Raw genomic sequence first — 21,303 nt, 5'->3', positions numbered from 1 at the left:
GTGGATGCTCTCCATACAGCTTAGGACCTGGAGACATTAGCAGTAACTGTCCAGGGATTAAGCTGCAATTCTGTGGAAGGACAGAATTCTGTGGTTGTGGAGGGATGCCTAAACCCTCTGAAAATAGATAACAAAAATCTTAAATCTGTGCATTTTTCTTGGGAAAAACCTTCCAAGGCTTTTCATGAGAGACCCAAAATGCTTTACAATGCTAAAAATGTCAGTTTCTAGGGGAAACATCCCCCTTTCTCCTTTGAAAATTCACCCCTGGCTCGTGCTGTCTGCATAGGCTGTCCAGTGATCGCCGAGATGTCTCTGTGTGGAAAGTTGGAGAACAAGGGAGACATGCAAAAGCTGACTTTTCTATGCTTCTCAGCACAAAACCACTAAGATGAAATTGATCAGAATTTCTGTTTCGGATAGGCTTCCCTGGTGGCTCAGATGGTGAAGAATCTGCCTGCAATACAGGAGCCCTGGGTTCAATCCCTGGGTCAAGAAGATTCCCTGGAGAAGGAAATGGCAACCCACTCCAGTATTCTAGCTTGGAGAATTCTATGGGCAGAGGAACCTGGTGGACTGCAGTCCACAGGGTCCCAAAGAGTTGGGCACGACTGAGCGACTAACACTACTGCTACTACCACTCTGTTTCAGATGGAAGATCCAGTGTGTCAGGGCTTTAAAGCCATACAGCTCTGAGGGCCTGGAGTGACCCTGGGTCAGGACGGCTGCAGCCCTGCCAAGCCTCTAGGACTCTGGTTTGTCCAGTCCGGGCTTACCCAGCTCCCACCTTGCTCTTGCCCCCAGGTCACACCCCAGGGTGGGACTGTTTTGGGGTTATTCCCTTCTCCCTCTATTTAGCCCCCTAGTTTCTCTGCTATTCTAGTCGCCACCCCAGTACACAAGAGAATGAATTAGGGAAACTTCCCTGGTAGTCCAGTGGTTAAGACTGCAGACTTCCATTGCCAGGGGTGGGTGTGGGTTCGATTCCTGGTCAGAGAACTAAGATCCCACATGCTGTGCAGTATGCCACCCACCCCCCGCAAAAAAAAAAAAAAAAAAAGCCCTAGGACCTGGATGAGGAAAAGCAACTTGCCCAGGCTCAAAGAGAGGCAGGTGAGAACCTGAACCCACAACCCTCCTCGACATGAGTCTGGTGCTTTTCCTATGACCCCACGTGGCCCTGAGCCATGCAGTGTACTTAGGACGTGACAAGCTGACCTCCTGCATGGATGTGAAGAGCTATGCTCTTGCTTGGTGAACATACATACATCATTTGGAAGCTGCCTGGCAACAGTTCACTGGAGCACCTGAGGAAATTCCAGCTTGGATGGAGACGCACGCCTGCTGCCACAACCTGCCCCCACTCGGGAATGTGAAACTGAACTGAACCTCGGGCTGAAAATGATCCCAGCCCTGGCCCCATGCTACCTCCCTATTGGGTTTGCAGTAGTGCCAACCAGGCCCACTGGGAGCGCCTGGCCCCTTCAGGAGCTGGCCCCTCTGCAAAGCCATCTCTGGCCTCTCACAGGCTGTGGAATTGTCACCAGGTGGTGCTAGTGGTAAAGAACCTGCTTGCCAATGCAGGAGACTACAGGAGGGGCAGGTTCAATTCCTAGGGTGGGAAGATCTGGAGGAGGAAGTGGCAACCCACTTCAGTGTTCTTGCCTGGAGAATCCCATGGACAGAGAAGCCTCATCGGCTACAGTCCATAGGGGTCACAGAGTCATACACTACTGAAGTGGCTTAGCACACATAGAACACATCTACTCCACCCAGCATGGGGCAGAGCTGGGTGACTAGTGGGGCAAGGAGTATTAGCCCAGGGCAGGCAATGCAGCCAAAGAGCAAGAAAAGCACTGGTCTCCTTTATTGACCATGGGCAGGGGCACCTCAGCACAGGAGGCCAGAGGAGGAGCAAGTGAGTAGGAGGTAGGGGCAGGGAGACGCCCGCCCTCACTTCCAGTCCTTGAAGAATTGCTTGAAGATGGCACTCTCGCGGCCCTGGGGCAGAATCTCCACCTGTAGGGACAGCAGGGGAGAGTCTGGCTCGCAAGGCTGCCACCTCTGCCTCTTCCAGAGCCAGGGAGGAGGGTGCTGGGCACCAGGCCCGAGTCCACAGGCCTTCCAGCCAGTGATGCTCTTCCAGGTAAGCCAAGAGACAAGAAAGATTACAGGGACATGGGCTGAGAAAACAGTGAGAAGGGGCAGAACTAGCTAGAAACCGAGGTCCAGAGGAGCCACATGAGTCATCCAGAGGCACACCCGGCTAGCTGGGCTCCCAGGGGAGCGCTGCCCATCATCCTCTTAGAAAAGAACACGTATTGTGGAATATTACTCAGTCATGAAAGGGAACACATTTGAATCAGTGCTAGTGAGGTGGATGAACTTAGAGCCTGTTATACAGGGTGAAGTGAGAGAAAAACAAATGCAGTATAATAACGCACATATATGGAATCTAGAAAAATGAAATTGATGAATCTATTTAAAGAGCAGGAATAGAGATACAGACGGAGAGAGCAGACTTGTGGACACAGCAGGGACAGGAGAGGCTGGGACAAATTGAGAGAGTAGCATTGACATACATATACTACCTCGTGTAAGAATAGCTGGTGGGAAGTCACTGTATAACCCAGGGAGCTCAGCCTGGGCTCCGTGACAACCTAGGCGGGTAGGATGGAGTGCGGGGGCCGGGGTGGGGAGGGTGCGGGGCAGAGGGTGGGAGGGAGACAGAGATTCAAGGGGACATATGTATACTTAGGGCTGATTCACACTGTCATACGGCAGAAACCAACACAACACTGAAAAGCAATTATCCTCCAATTAAAAACAAATTGTAAAAAATCTTTTTTAAAAAAGTACATTAACAAGTTTTTTTTAAAAAGAAATAAAATAACATGTACTGTAAAACTCTGAAGGACTGACAAGGGCCTTCCCACTGGGTCTTTCCGCGAGGGGAGGCCTGACTGCTCCTGACTGTGCCTGGGGCTTTCTCACCCTTCTTGTCCAGTCCAAGGGGCAGGGGCCCAGGGAAGAGTCCTAGGAAGAGGGTGTGCTGGCACAGGGAGGGCTCCTCACCTGAGTGTTTGGGGCGTACCGCATGCGGGTGATAAAGTCCTCGGCCACTTGGAGGGCCGCCTGCCGCTCCTTCTCATTAGCTTTGCGCCCTGGATCATAAGGAGGAGAAATTTTAAAAGAGCAGGGACCCTCTCTAGCCCACATCCCATTTGTCTCGAGGAGATTTAAGGAGGTCCAAATTCCAGGGACAGAGGAGCCCGGTGGGCTACACAGTCCACAGGGTCACAAAGAGTCAGGCATAACTGAGCACACACACGCACAGGATAGCTAGCACTCTTAAAATAAATGGACCAGGAGGTGCTAAGAACACCCTGAGGGGGCTCAGTGAGAAGTCAGCCTCTCCCAACTCACAGCTCCAGATGAAGACTGCCCTCTGCCCGCTCCAATCATCAAAGTCTTCTCCTCGGGCCAGGGCCCCAGGGATATTCAGGGAGCACTAATGTCGCCCTCGAATGAGACACTCAGGCCCCTCTCTCCCTCTCCAGGGCCCCTCGCCTTTTGAGTTTGTCGACTGTACTGTTATCAAGCCTTTCTTGCAAAATTAAATTGGACAGAAAAAAGGGGCATGATTTACTGTAAAGCTAGATGCCAACATCAGCCTGATGGTTATACCAACTAAGAGTCAGTAAAAAGGAACAGCAGTAGTGCCCTCCCTTCTTGCCTTTAACCAAACCCTGCTCCACCTGGAGGAATTTTTCCAAGGAAAAAATGTTTTCAACTGTGGTTGGCTCCTCAGCCAGGCTATTAAAACTCTAGTTCAGTTCAGTTCAGTCGCTCAGTCGGGTCCGACTCTTTGCGACCCCATGAATCGCAGCACGCCAGGCCTCCCTGTCCATCACCAACTCCCGGAGTTCACTCAGATTCATGTCCATCGAGTCAGTGATGCCATCCAGCCATCTCATCCTCGGTCGTCCCCTTCTCCTCCTGCCCTCAATCCCTCCCAGCATCAAAGTCTTTTCCAATGAGTCAACTCTTCTCATGAGGTGGCCAAAGTACTGGAGTTTCAGCTTTAGCATCATTCCTTCCAAAGAAATCCCAGGGCTGATCTACTTTAGAATGGACTGGTTGGATCTCCTTGCAGTCCAAGGGACTCTCCAGAGTCTTCTCCAACACCACAGTTCAAAAGCATCAATTTTTCAGCGCTCAGCCTTCTTCACAGTCCAACTCTCACATCCATACATGACTACTGGAAAAACCATAGCCTTGACTAGACGGACCTTCGTCAGCAAAGTAATGTCTCTGTTTTTGAATATGCTATCTAGGTTGGTCACAATATATCTGAGATGAATGTGCTATATCCTTCCTCTGTGATTGCCTGATGCTTCTCTTCCCAGCTCCTAAGTTTCCTGTTTCTCCCACTGGTTTCTCCATTCTTTGCTTGGGGCTAAAGACACTTCCAAACCAGATCAAACCAGTTAATCCTAAAGAAAATCAACCCTGAATATTCTTTCGAAGGACTGATGCTGAAGCTGAAGCTCCAATACTTTGGGCACCTGATGCAAAGAGATGATTCATCGGAAAAGACGCTGATGCTAGAGGATGAGATGGTTGGATGGCATCACTGACTCAATGGACATGAGTTTGAGCAAACTCCTGGAGATGGTAAAGGACAAGGAAGCCTGGCATGCAAATACAGCCCCAGCAACACAATCCTCCCCACCCCCTACCATCCTCCCCACCTCTTAGAAACCTGCCCTGCAGCTTGCCACTCCTGGTCCTTCCCTGAGGCAAGCCTAGTAGCTGCCAAGTTACAACACCTAACACTTCTCCATCCTCCTGGCTGGAAATTTCTCCTGGCCCTGGTTCATGTCACAAATATTTACTGAGCAAATGCTATATCGTCAAGGCACTAGAGAATGTGATTCCATTCAAGAGGTTTATAATCTGGACAGTTGAGACACATTCACGAACAAGAAAAGACACAGAACTTAGCTGGTGTTACAGTGGATAAGAATCCAGCTGCCAAGGCAGGGGACACAGGTCTGATCCCTGCTCTGGGAAGATTCCATATGCCTCAGAGCAAACCCATGCGCCACAACCACGAGAGGCAACTACTGAAGCCTATCTACCTAAAGCCTGTGCTCCACAAGAGAAGCCACCACAGTGAGAAACTCAAGCATCAAACGAAGAGTAAGCCTCTGCTCACCGCAACTAGAGAAAGGCATGCAGCAACAAAGACCCAGCACAGCGGCGGGGTGGTGGGAGGGAGAGCAAGAAAAGACAAGCACAGAGAATTACTCACAGACTCGGAGCTTTGTTACAATATTTTCAGAGTCTGATCTAGCAAACAGGCTTCTGCCCAAGAGTGTTCATTTCCAGCCAATACGACCTCTTGGAAAACAAGCCCCACCAGTTTGCTACCCAGTGCATAAGGTGAGATTTCATATCTAGAATTGGTCACAGTCAAGGCAGACAGGCAGAAGCAGGGGTCCCAGTGGCACTGAGGCCTAGGAGAGCTCTGTGGCAAGTGGTCCTCAACACAAAGTCAGCAGCAAGACCTGGGAACCTGATAAATGGTTCCCAGAGCCTGCAAAGTCTCATGCGTGCTAAGCCACTTCAGTGTCCAACTCTCCCCAATCCCATGGACTGTAGACCTCCAGGCTCCTCTGTCCATAGAATTCTCCAGGCAAGAATACTGGAGTGGGTTACCCTGCCCTCCTCCAGGGGATCTTCCCTATCCAGGGATTGAAGCTGCATCTCTTATGTCTCCTGCATTGCCAGGTGGGTTTTTTATCACTAGCACCACCTGGAAAGCCCAGACCTTGAGAATCAGAGTCTCAGGGGTGTGGTTCGCTCTGGGTCTTAACAGGGCCCTCGGGTGATTCAGAGGTGGGCTGGAGGTGCAGAACCCTTGCCAGGAATTAACCGTCAGACACGGAGGCTCACTCAGCCAGGTGTCTATGGGCTGGCTGAGCCCTCCCGTGGGAAGACTTCCTGGTTAGAGTGGCCACAGGGGCCTCAGGCTGGTGTGGAGAAGCCACTCGCACCCTTCCAGATGTAGATCTTGCCACAGAGTCCGTTGTCCAGCACAAAGCAGTCGTCAGGTATCAGCAGCTCAAGGGCGAAGGGGCTGGAATCGGCCAGCTTGGTCAGGTTCATCTGTCCAGTGGCGTCAGAGACCTGGGGGAGAGTGGGCAGTGCCGCGTTACCCTCCTTCCCGCAGTTCAAAGCTCTGATCTCCACCGAGGAGCAGACCCCTCCAGTAGCGGTCCCACCCACCACCCCAGGCTGAACAGCAGACTGGAGGTAGGGGAAGAACTGACAGCTGATAGGCAAATCCCAGACAACCCCCACCCCCACTTCAGCCTCAGTCACCGCCTCCCAGAGCCCCTGAATCTGTGGAAATTAATTAGACTCCAAATTAACAAGGAAATGCAAAGAATGCAAAAAAGGTACAGTTCAGGGACTTCCCTGGTGGCTCAGATGGTAAAGAATCTGCCTGTAATGGAGAAGACCTGGGTTCAGTCCCTGGGTCGGGAAGATCCCCTGGAGACGGGAATGGCTACCCACTTCAGTGCTCTTGCCTGGAGAATTCCATGGACAGAGGAGCCTGGCGGGCTACAGTCCACATGACTGAGCAACTAACACTTCTTTTCAGTGTGCAATGCAGGGGATGCAGGTTCGACCCCTGGTTGGGGAACTAAGATCACACAGGCCATGGGACAACTGAGCCCAAAAAGAAGCCTGCAACTAGAGAAGCCTGGGCACCACAACTAAGACCCAACACAGCCAAATAAATGATAAATAAATAAATATTAAAAACAAAACAGTAAAGTTCAGCATTGGCTTGCTTCAAACCTCCGTATCTAAGAATGGGCTGGAAGGGAAGTGACATTCACCTCCCCAGGAGGGCCGAGCATCCATTCACTTCCCATCCTCCCCTCACTCCACGCCCTGATAAACCACCCTGGAGCCTGGCCCCACCTGCCCGCTGCTTTCTCCTCTCCTCTCAGCCCCACAAGCATCAAGATCACACCCCTGCCTGGTCCCAGGGCAGGCCCGGGACACCCACCTTATACAGAGCTGCGGCCTGTGCATTTGTCCGGTCAGCTGTGAGGTCTTCCTCAGGGTTACCCTCCTTCAGAGAGGGTTTGGGACCCAAGACCTGCAGGGACGAGGGCAGGCCACGTTTCCAGGGATTCCTGGGCACCTATCATGTCCAGCCACCCCCTCCCTCCCACCCCTACACCCACGTCTGCACAAAGGCGCCGGGCAGAGCTGGGGAGGGCTCGGTCCCTGGATACCAGTCCCTCCATCCCAAGAGGTACTTGACTCTGAGTCCCACCAAGGCATCTGATGAGCCAGCCAAGCCCTAAGCAGGGCCCCAGATGCCCCTACAGCCCTCCTGCTGTGATCACTGCCTCCTTCAGTGGCCTCAAGCAGAGGCCACCCTCCAGCTACCCCCACGTCTCTCAACCTGGATCATGTCGGCAGGCTCCTCCCCATCGGTGATGATCTCCACGTGGGCCTTGCCCTGCCGCTCGCTGTCCCGGATGGCCAGCGCCAGGTCCCGTGCCTTGTTCCGCTCCAGTATGTTGGACTTTGCACCACACCAGGCAAAGATGTTCTGGAAGGAAGTGGGGAGGCTCAGGTTAGAGCCACGTGCATCCTGTCCTCTGCAGAACTGAGGCAAGATGGTCAAAGACAAGCAAGAAGGCAAGAGAAGCAAGGCCCCTGGGGACAAGAATGACTGTCTCTGCGAGAGCCTTTCTCGGCCCCACACCTCCATCTCCCAGGCTTCATTTTTCCCACATCACTTGTGTCATATATTGAAACATCTTTATCTTATTTCTAACCTGTTTTCCCTAACTAGAAAGTAAGCCTCATTAGGGCATGAGGGTTTTGTTTTGTTTAGCATGATTTGACCCACTGCTGTATGCTCAGTGCCAAACAGAAACAGACACATCTTTCGGCCCAGAATAAACAGTTATGGCATGAACGAACTGGGTGAATGAGCGAATGAAAGGGTTAACGGGTGAACAGGTGAGTGGCATCCCTGGGCCCAGAATCTCAGATGCCTCTGTGCGCTCGCCAGGCATGGCCTTCATCACCTCTACTGAGCAGGTCCCCTGCCTCCATCTCACTGCTTCCAGTCCTCCTAAACAGCATCCAGGTTCCTCTTCCTGTTCCAAATCTTTAGCACGACAGGTGCAGTCCAGACCCTCAAAGACTCAATCTCCTCCTGCCCTGTCGCAGCTCCTTGGCACTTTCCACTCCCACTGGTCCTGTCCCCCCCCCCCGCGTCCAAGTCAGGCTGCCTCCTTCCTGGCTGTCGGCAGGCCTGTCTCTGCCCTCCCGCTCAGTGCCTCAGCTCACCCATCACCTTCCCCTGGAATGGCGTTTCCCCTAGTCTAGTCAAATGGCACTTTCCTGGGGCAGTGGCTTGACCTAGAAGGCCCCTCACTGCCATAAGCTCCCCCAGCCCATCCCACTGCTCCTAAGAGGACCCTCATCACGTCCTGTCATGGGTTAAAATACAGCCAGTGACAGACCCGGCCTTGGCTGCCTGCCCTGGGCCAGCAACTTGTGGTCCCCAGGTGGCGCTAGTGGTAAAGAACCTGCCTGCCGATGCAGGAGACATATGAGATGTGGGTTCAATCCTTGGGTCAGGAAGATCCCCTGGAGAAGGGCATGGCAACCCACTCCAGTATTCTTGCCTGGAGAATACCATGGACAGAGGAGCCTGGCGGGGTACAGTTCACGGGGTCACAAAGAGTTGGACACGACTGGAGCGACTTAGCATGCACACATGCTGGCTCAGAGCGGGTGCCATAGATTCACCAAGGGAAGAGATGAATGAACTGATTAACGCAGGGGATGGGAAGCAGCTAACTCAGAGCTTCAGAGGTTCCAGGAGCATTAGAGAGCAGACTCAGTGTTAGAGGCCAAGACTGGACAGCAGAGGGAGGTTTCCGTCCGAACAAATACAGGGATGTCTGCTAACAGCCACAGTGACCCCACTTGGAATGGGCTTACAGCTTCTCAGCCCCTCTCCCTCTGCTCTGGCTTCCTAGTCCCTGTCCTTTAAAACAGCACCAAGGAGTTCCCCGGTGGTCCAGTGCTTAGGACTCAGCACTTTCACTGCTGTGGCCCTCATTTCAATCCCTGGTTGGGGAACTAAGATCCTACAGGCTGTGTGCACAGTGTGACTGAAAAAAAAAAACAACAAAACCAGTGACTTCCTTGGCAGTCCAATGGTTAAAACTCCGGGCTCCCAACACAGGGGGCCCCAGGTTCAATCCCTGGCCAGGGAACTAGATCCCTGATGCCACAACTAAGACGCAGCACAGGCATAAAAAAGAAAGAAGACACACACACTGTCAACATGAGTGCGTGCTCAGTCAGCCTTGCCCACCTACCTGGCCCAGGTCCAGGATGAAGCAGTCCCCGGTGTTGAAACTGTCCCAGCTCAGCACCCGCTCGGTGGCACGAATGTTCTTCTTGCCCTTCACCTGGTAGAGTTTCTTGACGGCGGCCGGGGCGGTTCCCGGGGAGGTCTTGTGAAACGCCGACTCCACGCCGCCTTCCTGCAGCCCGGATGGCCAGCCTGAGTGGGCCCCGCCGTCCCCTCCCCTCAGCACCGCATGCCCCCTCCCACTGGGCAAGAAGGAAAGCAGGCAAACAGGAACCAGGTTGGGGGAGGCCCCAGCCCTGAGTGGCCTTGGGCCTTTTGCAGGGTCATGACCAGCGGGAAGGGGAGCTCAAGGAGAAGCCACAGGACGGGGTGTGGGCAGTGGGTTCTGACCTGGTACTTGAGGCCGCGGGGGAAGTAGCTCATGAAGAGGTCAGACTCATTGCCCTGTGACTCTCGGTGCTGCACGGGCCGCTCTCCAAGCAGGGTGTTGAGGTGCACAGCCAGCATGGCGCAGGCCCCCTGCTCGTCCCGGGATGACTGCTGGCCTGGGGTGGGGGGAGGTTGCCGGTGAGACCTAGGCCAGCCCCACGCCCTGCCTGGGCCAGCACCCCCCACCACCAGTCCTCCCAGCTCTCTCCCTTACCGATCCACAGGTGCAGGTGGGAGAGCTCTTCTGGGCCATTATGCAGCACCAGGTAGGAGTCTCCCGAGAAGAAAATGCCATAGTTCTCAGGGGCCACCGGCACTGGCTTCAGCTTCTCCACCCTCCATATGTGCAGGCCAGGGAGCTTCACGGTCGGTGGGAACGGAGAGCTGCTGCGGGAGGGAAGCGAGTTGGTGAAGGCCAAGGCCCATATGTAGTGGAGACAAGCAGAGAGACCTGGGGCAGGCCTGGGGACTGCGGTGTGGGGGAGAGGAGGGGCTGCCCTTGGAAGTGAAGAGGAGAGGGGTGAAAGGGGAAGGGGTGCACAGCCTACCTCTGGGGGATGGGTGAGTACATGCTGTTTCTGGATCTGCAAAGACAGAATCAAAGCCATTAGGATTACAAATGTCATGAGTACCAGCCTTCATGCTGATCTGGGGAGGTCCTTCCCAGAGGCCAAGTGCTTCATTGTTCATCAACTAATTCATCTCCAAGAGCAGATTTATTTGCCTGGTTCCATTACTCTGGCAAAGAAACGGAGGCTCAGAGTCTAAGTCCCAAGTGACATAGTGACTAGTGAGTGGCTACCCAAAGCCAGGTCTTGGGCTCCTTGGCTGGGGTCTTCCCCTTGCTGTGACCTCTTCTGCTTCTAGACAGGAGTCCTAATTCTGGGCATTGCATGAGGCTGGGATATGCTTCTCTAAGCAATAACGGCTTATATTTGAAAAGTCTAAAATCAATAACTTAGAGTCAATGGATAGGAAACCAAAAAAATAGAGAAAATCAATGAAGCTGGGTTTTGCAAACATCGAAAAAACTGATGACCCTTTTGACAAATTGATTAAGTAAAAGAAAAGACACAAATTTCCAATACAGAAACAAGAGAGATGACCACCACTACAGATCCTACAGGTATTAAAAGGATAAAGAGAATATCACGAAAACTGTATGCCAATATAGTCAACAACTTGTACGAAATGGGCAAAGTCTTTGAAGGACACAAATTGTGCAGGTTCACTCAACAAGAAGTAGAAGGACTTCCCTGGTGGTCCAGCGGCTGAGGCTCTGTGCTCCCAATACAGGGGGCCCGGGTTCTATCCCCGGTCAGGGAACTAGATCCCACATGCAAAACTAAAGATTCCACATGCCGCAACTAAAACTCAGCACAGCCAAAAAGTAAATAATTTTTTTAAAAAAAGAAGAAATAGATTATTTGAAGGGTTCTAATATCTACTAAAGAAACTTAAGTGAAAGTGCAAGTCACTCAGTCGTGTCCAACTCTTTGTGACCCCATGGACTTTATAGTCCATGGAATTCTCCATGCCAGAATACTGGAGTGGGTAGCCTTTCCCTTCTCCGGGGGATTTTCCCAACCCAGGGATTGAACCCAAGTCTCCTGCATTGCAGGCAGACTCTTTACCAGCTGAGCCACAAGGGAAGCCCAAGAATACTGGAGTGGGTAGCCTATCCCTTCTTCAGTGGATCTTCCCGACCCAGGAATCAAACTGGGGTCTCCTGAATTGCAGGTGGATTCTTTACCAACTGAGCTATTAGAGAATCCCAAAAGAAACTGAAATGGTACTTTAAAACTACCCACCCCCAAATTTCAAGTACAGATAAATTCTACCAAAAACTTAAGGAAGGCATAATGCCAATCCTTCACAATCCATACCATGCTGCCACCATTTTCCTGATGTAACAAAATTAGATACAAATATTATAGAAAAGGAAATTAGACCAAGATCCCCCATGAACACAAGAAAAAACCTGACAAAATTTTAGCACACAGAATTCAGAAATATATAGAAAGATGAAACACTATGACTAAACAGGGTTTACTCCAGAAATGCAAAGTTGGTTTAACATCTGAAAATCAATGTAATCCACCCTATTGACAAGCCATATAAACAAACATAAAATCATCTCTATAAAGACCACTTAGAAAAATTCTACATCCATTTCTGATTTTAAAAAAGCTTTCAAAAAAAATAAGTAAAAATAAAAAAAGCTTTCAGCAAACTAGGAATAGAAGGGAATTTCCTCTTTTTTTGGGGGGGGGGCATGCTGTGGGGCACGTGGGATCTTAGCTCCCCAACCAGGGATCAAATGCATGCCCCCTGCAATGGGAAAGAAAGTGAAAGTCGCTCAGTTGTGTCCGACTCTTGCGACTCCACAGACTGTATAGTCCATGGAATTTTCCAAGCCAGACTACTGGAGTGGGTAGCCTTTCCTTCTCCAGGGGATCTTCCCAACTCAGGGACTGAACCCAGGTCTCCTGCATTGCAGGTGAATTTTTTACCAGCTAAGCCACAAGGGAAGCCCAGTCTTAACCAGTCTTATCCCTGCAATGGGAGCACAGTCTTAGCAATTAGTCCGCCAGGGAATTTCCAGAAGGGAATGTCCTTAGCCTAATAAAAGGCATCTACCAAAATTGAACAAAAAAAATCTCAGAAAAAACAGAAAAACCTACAGCTAACATTAGACTTAGCACCTTCTCGAATTCTAAACTCCCTACCTGGGGAATTTCCTCCATTCTCAGGCATCAGCTATCACTTCTATATGTCCAGCATCCCTCAAATACCAGGCTGACGAATATCATCTTTCTTCTGTAGAGCAACCTTTTATGGACAAAAGTTATTTGGGGAAAAAAAAATGCTCAAGACAAGTATTTTTAAAAATATTGTCTTCTGGATGTCCCTGGTGGTCCAGTGGTTGAGAGTCCGCTGGCCAATGCGGGCGACACACGTTCAATCCCTGGTCTAGGAAGATCTCACATGTCGCAGGGCAACTAAGCCCGTGGGACCCAACTACTGAGACTACGCTCTAAAGCCTGGGAGCGACAACTACTGAGTGCCCCAGAACCTGTGCTCCGTAACAAGATAAGCCTGAGCATCGCAACTAGAGAGTAGCTCCAACTCTGCAACTTAGAGAAAGCCTGCACGCAGCAACAAGGACCCAGTGTAGCCAATAAATACATAAACAAAATTTTTAAAATGTTATCTTTTAAATGTTATCTGTCACACAATTTATGCTTTTCGACTGAACAGGGAGCCCCAGTGGTGCAAGAGAAGGACCTGGAGAATTTCAGGGTTGAAAGTCACCATTAGGAGACTCTTGGTGGGCTGGGGAAGCAGGAAGTGCAAAGAGAACTTTTAGGGAGAGCAGAGGGTGCGGAGTCTGAATAGGAAATGAAAAAGAAATAGGAGCAGTGGCCATGGGTGTAAAATACCATGTGACTAATGACTTTGCTTTTCTTTCCTAATTTACAACATAGTACGTGCATGCTGAGTCATGTCCAACTCTGCAGCCCCATGGACTCTAGCCCACCAGGCTTCTCAGTCCATGGGGATTCTCCAGGCAAGAATACTGGAGTGGGCTGCCGTTTCCTACTCCAGGGGATCTTCCCCATCCAGGGATGGAAGCCATGTCTCCTAGGGCTCCTGTACTGGCAGACAGATTCTTTACCACTGAGCCGCCAGGGAAGCCCTACTCAAAACACAGCTGAAGGCATTTTTTTTTAATCACACTTCCCCAAGGGAGCAGGGCAGGCAGTGAGGGGAGGTTTGGGGGAGGAAACGTCAATGATTCTCAATCCCACAGAGAATCACATGCTGTGCCCACATCCCCTGCAACGGACAGCTCAGCCTGTGACTCAGGCCCCAAGCGGTGAGGTGGCCGCCCCCAAACACAAGCCAGGGTGGGTAGAGCTCAGGGACAGAAATTGCGTGCTCATTTGCCAGCTATTTTTTGTTGTTGTTGTTCCTGAACTAAGAGCTCAGGCCATAACTCAACAGCAGGCTGACCATACGTGGGGCTGCCAGCCTCCGAGAGCCATCGCAGCGTATTGTTGAGAGGGGCTGGCTGCCTGCCCCTCATCCCTCTGGCTTTCTAGCCTGGCCACCCATTAGAATTACGTTTCAAGTGCGTTGTGCTAAGTCACTTCATTCACATTTGACTCTTTGCGACCTTATGGATAGTAGCACACCAGGCTTCTCTGTCCATGGGATTCTCCAGGCAAGAATACTGGAGTGGGTTGCCATGCCCTCCTCCAGGGGATCTTCCCCACCCAGGGATTGAACCCATGTCTCTTGCAGCTCCTGCATTAAAGAAGAACTATGTTGGGATCTTACAAAAACTTCAAAGCCCAGGCCTGGAGACTTGATTCCATGGGTCTGGAGTGGGACATCGGCATTTGAACTATGTCCCAGGTGGTTCTGATTCTGCCAGTTAACTGTGTCCAGAACAGCATCTCTATCTGCCTGCATATTAGAGTCATCCAGATTTTTTTTTTTTTTAATCCCCATGTCCAGGCCAGTTAAAACCAGACTCTCCAGGGTGGAGCCGGAGTATCAGTGCTAGAGAAGTTCCGGGTGACTCTAACACTGCTCCCTGGCCTCCACCAAATGCCCACTAACATTGGCCTGTCACTCATCCTCTCCCCACAACCCCTCTGCCCAAGCCCACAGCCCCTCAGCTTCCCTAGTGCAAACCCCAACCCTTAGGACCATCAAAGCCCCGCCACTCCTCCGGACCCATTTCAAGCCTCAGCTGTCATGTGGCGGCTTTGTCCTTCTCTGGGAGTTCTCACCTTCTTCCTGCTCCCAGGCTGTCTTAGAGTATGACCTGATAGCTCCGTGTCTCAGGTAGAGCAGGGGACACGCCCGGCACTTCTGCATTCCTCAAGCAGCCCATGACAAGGTCTATTCAGTTCCATTCTAGGTCTATGCTGGGAACTGGGCATTGGGAAGGGGGCTAGAAATGAAGAACAACCCTCAAGTCTCATGGTCTCTAGAGAATGGGCTGTGAAGCAGGAAGCCATCACTTCCAGAGGACCACATAAAACTTCCCCTAGGTGCGGAATGTCACAGAATCAGATGTCAGCATTAGAAGGAGCTTTATTTAATAACTCGGGTTTCCTTGTGGCTCAGACAGTAAAGAATCTGCCTGCAAGGCAGGAGACCCCGGTTTGATCCCTGGATCTGGTAGATCCCCTGGAGAAGGAAATGGCTACCCACTCTAGTATTCTTACCTGGAGAATTCCATGGACAGAGAAGCCTGGTGCACTACAGTCCATGGGGTCACAAAGAGTTGGACAAGACTGAAAGACTAGCATACACACACATACACACACACACACACACACACACACACACACACACACACACACTCCAGATCTGCCTCCCAACACATACCCAGACATGAGCACAGCACAGAAATCCCTACATCCCTCACCATTTTCTTCTTGAATACCTCTCCTGGTGGGGAACTCACCACCTCACAGGGGAGCCGCTTCTATACTTATGTTAAAACCTTTTATTTTTCTCACTCTGCCACAGCGTGCTGAATTACAGGCCTGGCTATCTCCCTGACTTGACTATAATGGCCTTTCAGGAAGGAACCGTATTTTGCCTGGAACCTCAGGCTGTGCCCAGTAGCCTGCAGGCACTCAGGATTAACTGGACTTGTTGAGCTCCAATGATTAGACCAGATGGAGCCTAAGAGATAACCCAGGATTTCAATAGGGAGGAGCAGCCCTGGAGGCAGAAATCAGGGGCCAGGGATGGAGGGGAGGATGGGTGCCCTGCTGGGTGTCCCAAGGTCCTGACTTAGGAAGGAGCTGGCCTTTGAGGACACACTGGGAGTGGGGGAGTTGGTTATGCAGACCTTTCCAGCAATGCCTGTCAGCTGTAAAGATGACAGGTGCTCGATGCTGTCTGCACCCTTCTCAGATTCTGATTCCACTGATTCCCAACAGGTCCCTTCATCGTTTGTCCTTAGGTGTGAAATGCCAACAGCTCCTACCCCTCTCCCCAAGAAAGAATCAGGGGTGAGTGTCAACACTAGAGATGACACCAGCTATTCCCAGCCGGGAACCTGGGTTTTCACAGGAGCTGCAGGGTCTAGAAGCCTCACCTGGGGATCCTCAGTCAGTGCTCCCTCCCCAGACACCAAGCAGGACTCCCACCCTTTCCCAGGTGCAAACTGGTGGCATAGCTGGTAAAGAATCCGCCTGCCAATGCAGGAGATGCAAGAGACGTGGGTTCAATCCCTGGGTTTGGAGAATCATCTGGAGGAGGAAATGACAACCCACTTCAGTGTTCTTGCCTGGAAAATCCCATGGACAGAGGAGCCTGGCCAGCTACAGTCCATGGGGTCGCAAAGAGTCCGACATGACTGGCCATGCACGCACACCCACTCTTTCCGGGCTCCACCTTCGCCTCCCTGTACCCTACCCTAGGCAGCTGGCCAGATCCCCATCAGAGTTCTTCTTAAATTTGCAAAAATAATGAACCCTGAGGCATAGTTTGGTCTGGATTCAAATGCTAGGCCTGCCCCCTCCCGCATTCCAGCCCACCCATCTGCTGTCACAACACTATCCTGTCTTAGGAACAAGTATCATCAAAGCTGAATGCACCTCTGGGCTGGCTGAGGGCCTTCAGGAGTCTGGTCAGCTCACTCGGTGTGGTGGCCTCTTTTAGTAGGTCACACACCACCTCTCCACAAGCCAGGACAAGCTGTGGTCCAGGAGTCCCTTATCCCACCTAGGGAAGCCACAAGGCTCCAGCGACTGGACAGGACAGCAGTGTCTGTGTGTGTGTTGGGGGAGGGGGCATACCAGTCCTGGACAAAGCGGCTTCCAGAAACGTGAGTCTCTGTGTCTGCCCTCATCTGCCCACCTAAGAGAGTCCCGGCCAGCCCACCCCACACCAAATCTCCCTCGGCCTTCCTCCACTTTCACCTGTTCCGCGCAGCTCTGCTTCCTCCTACTTTAGCTTTTCAGGCTCCTCTAGCCCCGGCTCAGTCTCTCACTTCCCTCAGCTCTTCCTCCAGGTGGCCCCACCCATCAGCCCCACCCCTGGGCTCCTGCCCCAGCTAGCGCTGAGGACCATCCTCCACAGGAAGGGGTGGACTGTGCTGGGCAGCCAGGCAGGGCCTGACGGAGGAGAGCTACACTGCGGCCAGGCTGGCTCTTCAGAGACCCACCCGTCACTGCCCGGGACTGGAAACCCACCCCAGCTCCAAGCCTCCCCATCACAGCGGCCTCCGCTAGCTGCAGCAGGGCAGGGCTAGCAGCTCTGAGTCTGGGGCCTGCAGGGAAAACCACAGGAAAGCCGAGACTGGCCACATTCCCCCGCTTACCAGCCTGGGGCAGGCATGACTGCCTGGCCCTGGCTTCAGCTGAATTAGTCACATTTCCTGGGTAGGGTCACTGCCTCGGCGTCACTTTTTCCTCCTCCCTGGCTTGTCTTTCTCCTTGCCTGAATGACTACATTTAACTTTTGTTGTTGTAGTCGTTGAAGCTCAGTTCCCAGGGAATGGCAGAGGTGGGTGACACAGACTTAGCGATGTTCTGCATGCTGGTTTTCTAACTGGCTCTAGTGGTAACAAACCCATCTGTCAATGCAGGAGACAAAAGAGATGAGGGTTCAATCCCTGGGTAGGGAAGATCCCCTGGAGGAGGGCATGGCAACCCACTCCAGCACTCTTGCCTGGAGAATTCCATAGACAGAGGAACCTAGCAGACTACAGTCCATGGGGTCCCACAGAATGGAACAGGACTGAATCGACTCAGCACGCATGCAGACCCTGGGAACAAGCACTGAATCTGAATCTCTCTTAACCGAGTGCTTAGATCCCTGGTCAAATTCCTAACAAGTCAATAGTAATTCTAAGGGTGCAAGTTAGGATAATGAATGGTCTGTAATGCCCTGTGCTCACTAAGCCTTCCCAGGTGGCACTAGTGGTAAAGAACCCACTTGCCAATGCAGGAGACATAAGAGATGCGGGGTCGGGAATATCCCCTAGAGGAAGGCATAGCAGCCCACTTCAGTATTCTCGTCTTGGAGAATCCCATGGACAGAGGAGCCTGGTGTGCTCCAGTCCACAGGGTGGCACAGAGACGGACCTGAGTTAGCACACACTAGCGCATGCTGGGTGCCTCTAGAGTCCACCCTTGCTCAGCTTCTCATTCCCAGAGGTTGACTATCACATTCTCAGCCTCAGGCGCTCTGAAGGACAGCAATAAAAAGAATCATGGTTCTGGCTCTACCCAGAGGCCCTCTTGCCTTCAATACATCATAAGGCCCTGGAGCTAGTCTGTCCAGCTAGCTTGTTTGCTTTCCAGAGGAGGCTAGGGGGACCCTGAGAGCACAATGACTGGCCCACGATCACACAGCGGGAGGCAGGTAGAGCAAGGGAAGAAGCTTCCATGCCCTCCTAAATCTGCATGGGAGGATGCAGCTAGAATCTGTACACGCTCCAGAAGGAAGTCAAGGGCCTTTCAGCCCAGGACTCTGGCCCATCTCCCCAAGATATAGGCCAGGCTTGGCCCAGGGCTAATCAACAGACTTGTTTGAGATAAGATTCAGCCTTCAGGGCCCCATCCAGGGAGTGGCAGTGGAACAGAATCAATCCACATGTTAGAATTTCTGGACTGGAACAAGATGAGAAGTTAAATGTTCTCTTCAAAGAACACAAACTCTAGCTGGTTGGTACCTGAGTGTCTCCAGGTCCTTAAAAAGAGGGTCTGATGTAATGGAAAGATTGAACAGTTTGATTACTATTGATTCTGCTTCATCTTTCTGGCAGGCTGCAGTCCATGGAATCGCAGAGTCAGATATGACTGAGCAACTGAACCACAACTGCTTCCTCTTGCAAGTGACTTAACTTTCTGTAGCCTCCCTGTGCCCTATCTGTAAAATGGGCATGAAGATAAACAAGCAGATTAAATGAGATGGTGTAATTAACAAGCAAATGATAGATGGTGGCTCGGTGGTAAAAGAATCCGACTGCAATGCAGGAGACTTGCAGGAGAAGCAGGTTGGACCCCTGGGTTGGGAAGATCCCTCGGAGAAGGGGAATGGCAACCACTCCAGTATCCTTGCCTGGGAGAACCCATGGACAGAGAAGCCTGGCAGGCTGCAGTCCATGGATTCGCAAAAGATTCAGACATGACCGATCGACTATTCAACAACTAAACAAATAATAGATGCTCAATAAACCTAGATGGCTTTCTCTGGCCAACAGAGAATTTATCCCGGGGCCTCAGTTCATGCGCCCAGGATCTCTGGAAGCAATCCCCCTGCCTCCTCCCCCAGTTCACAATTTAGCAGAGGAATGGGAAGTTAAACCTCAGATCACTCCTGGGGTTTGACTTTCCATTGTCGCCCTTCTAGAACCCCACCCCAGCAAGGCTGGTCCACTCCGGTGTGCACCAGGGCAGAACCTGAGTGGCTTTGGGGCTCTAGACTCCTCAGTGACCAAGGGCACAAGGATGAATCCAACTCACTGCTCTCTTTCTACACTGGAGCCTCACCTGGCTGAAAAAAAGGTGGCCCCATCACGGAGGAGGGCGGAGGAGGGTTTGCAAACTAACAAGGAAACAAACTAACAAGGAAACAAAAGAGCAGGTCGTTTAAGAGAATTTAGGAGTCTCAAGCCTCGGAAGTCTAACAGTACACACTGCTATTACTGACATTATCTGGTAACCAAACACTAAAACTTCTTTTTAACAGACTCATATTTCTCCTCCCTCTCCAGTCTCCCAGTGAGAGATGCTCAGTTGGTCCCAAATGGAGTAAAATAAACATTTCTTGAGCACGCCTGCTCCCTCCCGCCCCTCCTTAGGGGAAAGGAGGAGAAGTGATTAGACACGCGGGTGCACCCCTAAGAAAAGAGCGGGGAGCAGGCTGCCCCGTGACCAGCTGAGCCCCTCAGGAGCCTCCAGGGGGAACTCAGGCGCCTGCTGGTCAGACCCCAAGCGCTACTTGCCTGTCTGCGCCTCGCTGGCTCGCTCCGGGTACTGCTGCCCTCCCCTCCTTTGCTCCCAGGCCCCAGCCCAACCCCCGCCCCTGCCCCCGACGTGAAAGGCTGGAAGCATCCCCGCCTACCCGAGTGAGTCAGAGGGGAGGGCCGAGCCCCTCGCAGTCATCCCTCCGGTGGAGGCTCGGCACCGAGAGGGACTGAGAATTTGGGCTGGTATTAGGGAAAAACTAACATTACTGTGTGGTAAACTTGGTCAGTGCAAGACTGTGTTCACATCCCATTCAACTGTTAGATCCTTGAGCTGGATTAAGCTGGAATAGCTACTTCTCCTTTAGTGCCTGCTTTGTACTCCGTGCTTTAAAATCTTTTATTTATTTATTCCACCACACACACCGCCCAACCCCCTCCTCCCCCCGCCCCGCACTGCATTTGGGATCTTACTTCCCCACCAGGAACTGAACCCACGCCCGCTTTGGCAGAAGCTCAGTGTTTCAACCACTGCACTACCAGGAAAGGAAGGAAGGAAGGAAAGTCGTTCAGTCGTGTCTGACTCTTTGCGACCCCATGGACTGTAGCCTATCCTCTGTCCATGCGATTTTTCAGGCAGTAGTACTGGAGTGGATTGCCATTTCCTTCCCCAGGGGATCTTCCCGACCCAGGGATCGAACCCAGGGATCGAACCCAGGTCTCCCGCATTGTAGACGGACGCCTTACAGTCTGAGCCACCAGGGAGGTCCCTGTATTTGGTGCCTTAAACGTGACCTCGTTCAGTCCTCACAACTATTTGTCGTTATGCTGCCTAATAGATAATCCTCTGAGTGGCTCAGAGAGGGTGGGTCACAGGTCTAGGGTCACACTGCCAGTTCAGTAGTAGAACCAGGATTCTAATACAGGCTAGTGTGGGTTCAAACTGGTGCAGGAGATATAACACCCCACCCTTCTTTTTTATTAAGAGGGAAGCAGCCCAGCCAGTGTCCATACTTGGAGGCCAGGTCTTCCTTAGGTGAACCACCAACAGTCCACACTCCCACGCTGGCTTTTGAATGAAGACAGCCATACACAGCAGGCCAACCCCCGCAAGATGTCAGCTGACAAGAAGCCCCAGGATTAGGGCATGGCTCCTTGACCCAGAAGGAAGAGGACTTTTCAAGCAGCTTGGAAAATTGCAACCAGTATGACTTTCTCCAAGGCCCACTGATGGGGTCTGATTCAGTTCAGTTCAGTCACTCAGTCACGTCCAACTCTTTGTGACCCCATAGACTGCAGCATGCTAGGCTTCCTTGTCCATCAACAACTCCCAGAGCCTACTCAAGTTCATGTCCATCGAGTCGGTGATGCCATCCAACCATCTCATACTCTGTCATCCTCTTCTCCTCCCACCTTCAATCTTTCCCAACATCAGGGCCTTTTCAAATGAGTGAGTTCTTCGCATCAGGTGGCCAAAGTATTGGAGCTTCAGCTTCAG

General features: G+C 51.8%; 1 protein-coding gene across 4 annotated transcripts; it reads right to left on the bottom strand.

Moving 5' to 3' along the window:
- On the bottom strand, positions 1,833-19,919 carry CAPG (capping actin protein, gelsolin like). 4 transcript variants are annotated; one of them, XM_018055383.1, is made up of 10 exons: positions 19,845-19,919; positions 10,408-10,443; positions 10,074-10,246; positions 9,821-9,975; positions 9,435-9,602; positions 7,493-7,642; positions 7,088-7,180; positions 6,063-6,195; positions 3,076-3,164; positions 1,833-2,019 (listed from the first exon to the last, which is right to left on the bottom strand). In XM_018055383.1, exons 2-10 carry the CDS (start codon positions 10,428-10,430, stop codon positions 1,954-1,956), a joined length of 1,050 nt encoding a protein of 349 aa, XP_017910872.1. In that variant the 5' UTR covers positions 10,431-10,443; positions 19,845-19,919; the 3' UTR covers positions 1,833-1,953. The 4 variants fall into 4 exon arrangements, with proteins under 4 accessions (XP_017910872.1, XP_017910871.1, XP_017910873.1 ...); XM_018055382.1 differs by lacking the exon at positions 19,845-19,919 and adding an exon at positions 16,813-16,959; XM_018055384.1 differs by having other exon boundaries at positions 1,846-2,019; positions 10,074-10,243.

This window comes from Capra hircus, chromosome 11 (genome assembly GCF_001704415.2).
Source record: "Capra hircus breed San Clemente chromosome 11, ASM170441v1, whole genome shotgun sequence".
Taxonomy (NCBI): domain Eukaryota; kingdom Metazoa; phylum Chordata; class Mammalia; order Artiodactyla; family Bovidae; genus Capra; species Capra hircus.
Note: the sequence above shows the minus strand (reverse complement) of the source record. Positions and strands in the feature narration are given on the sequence as shown.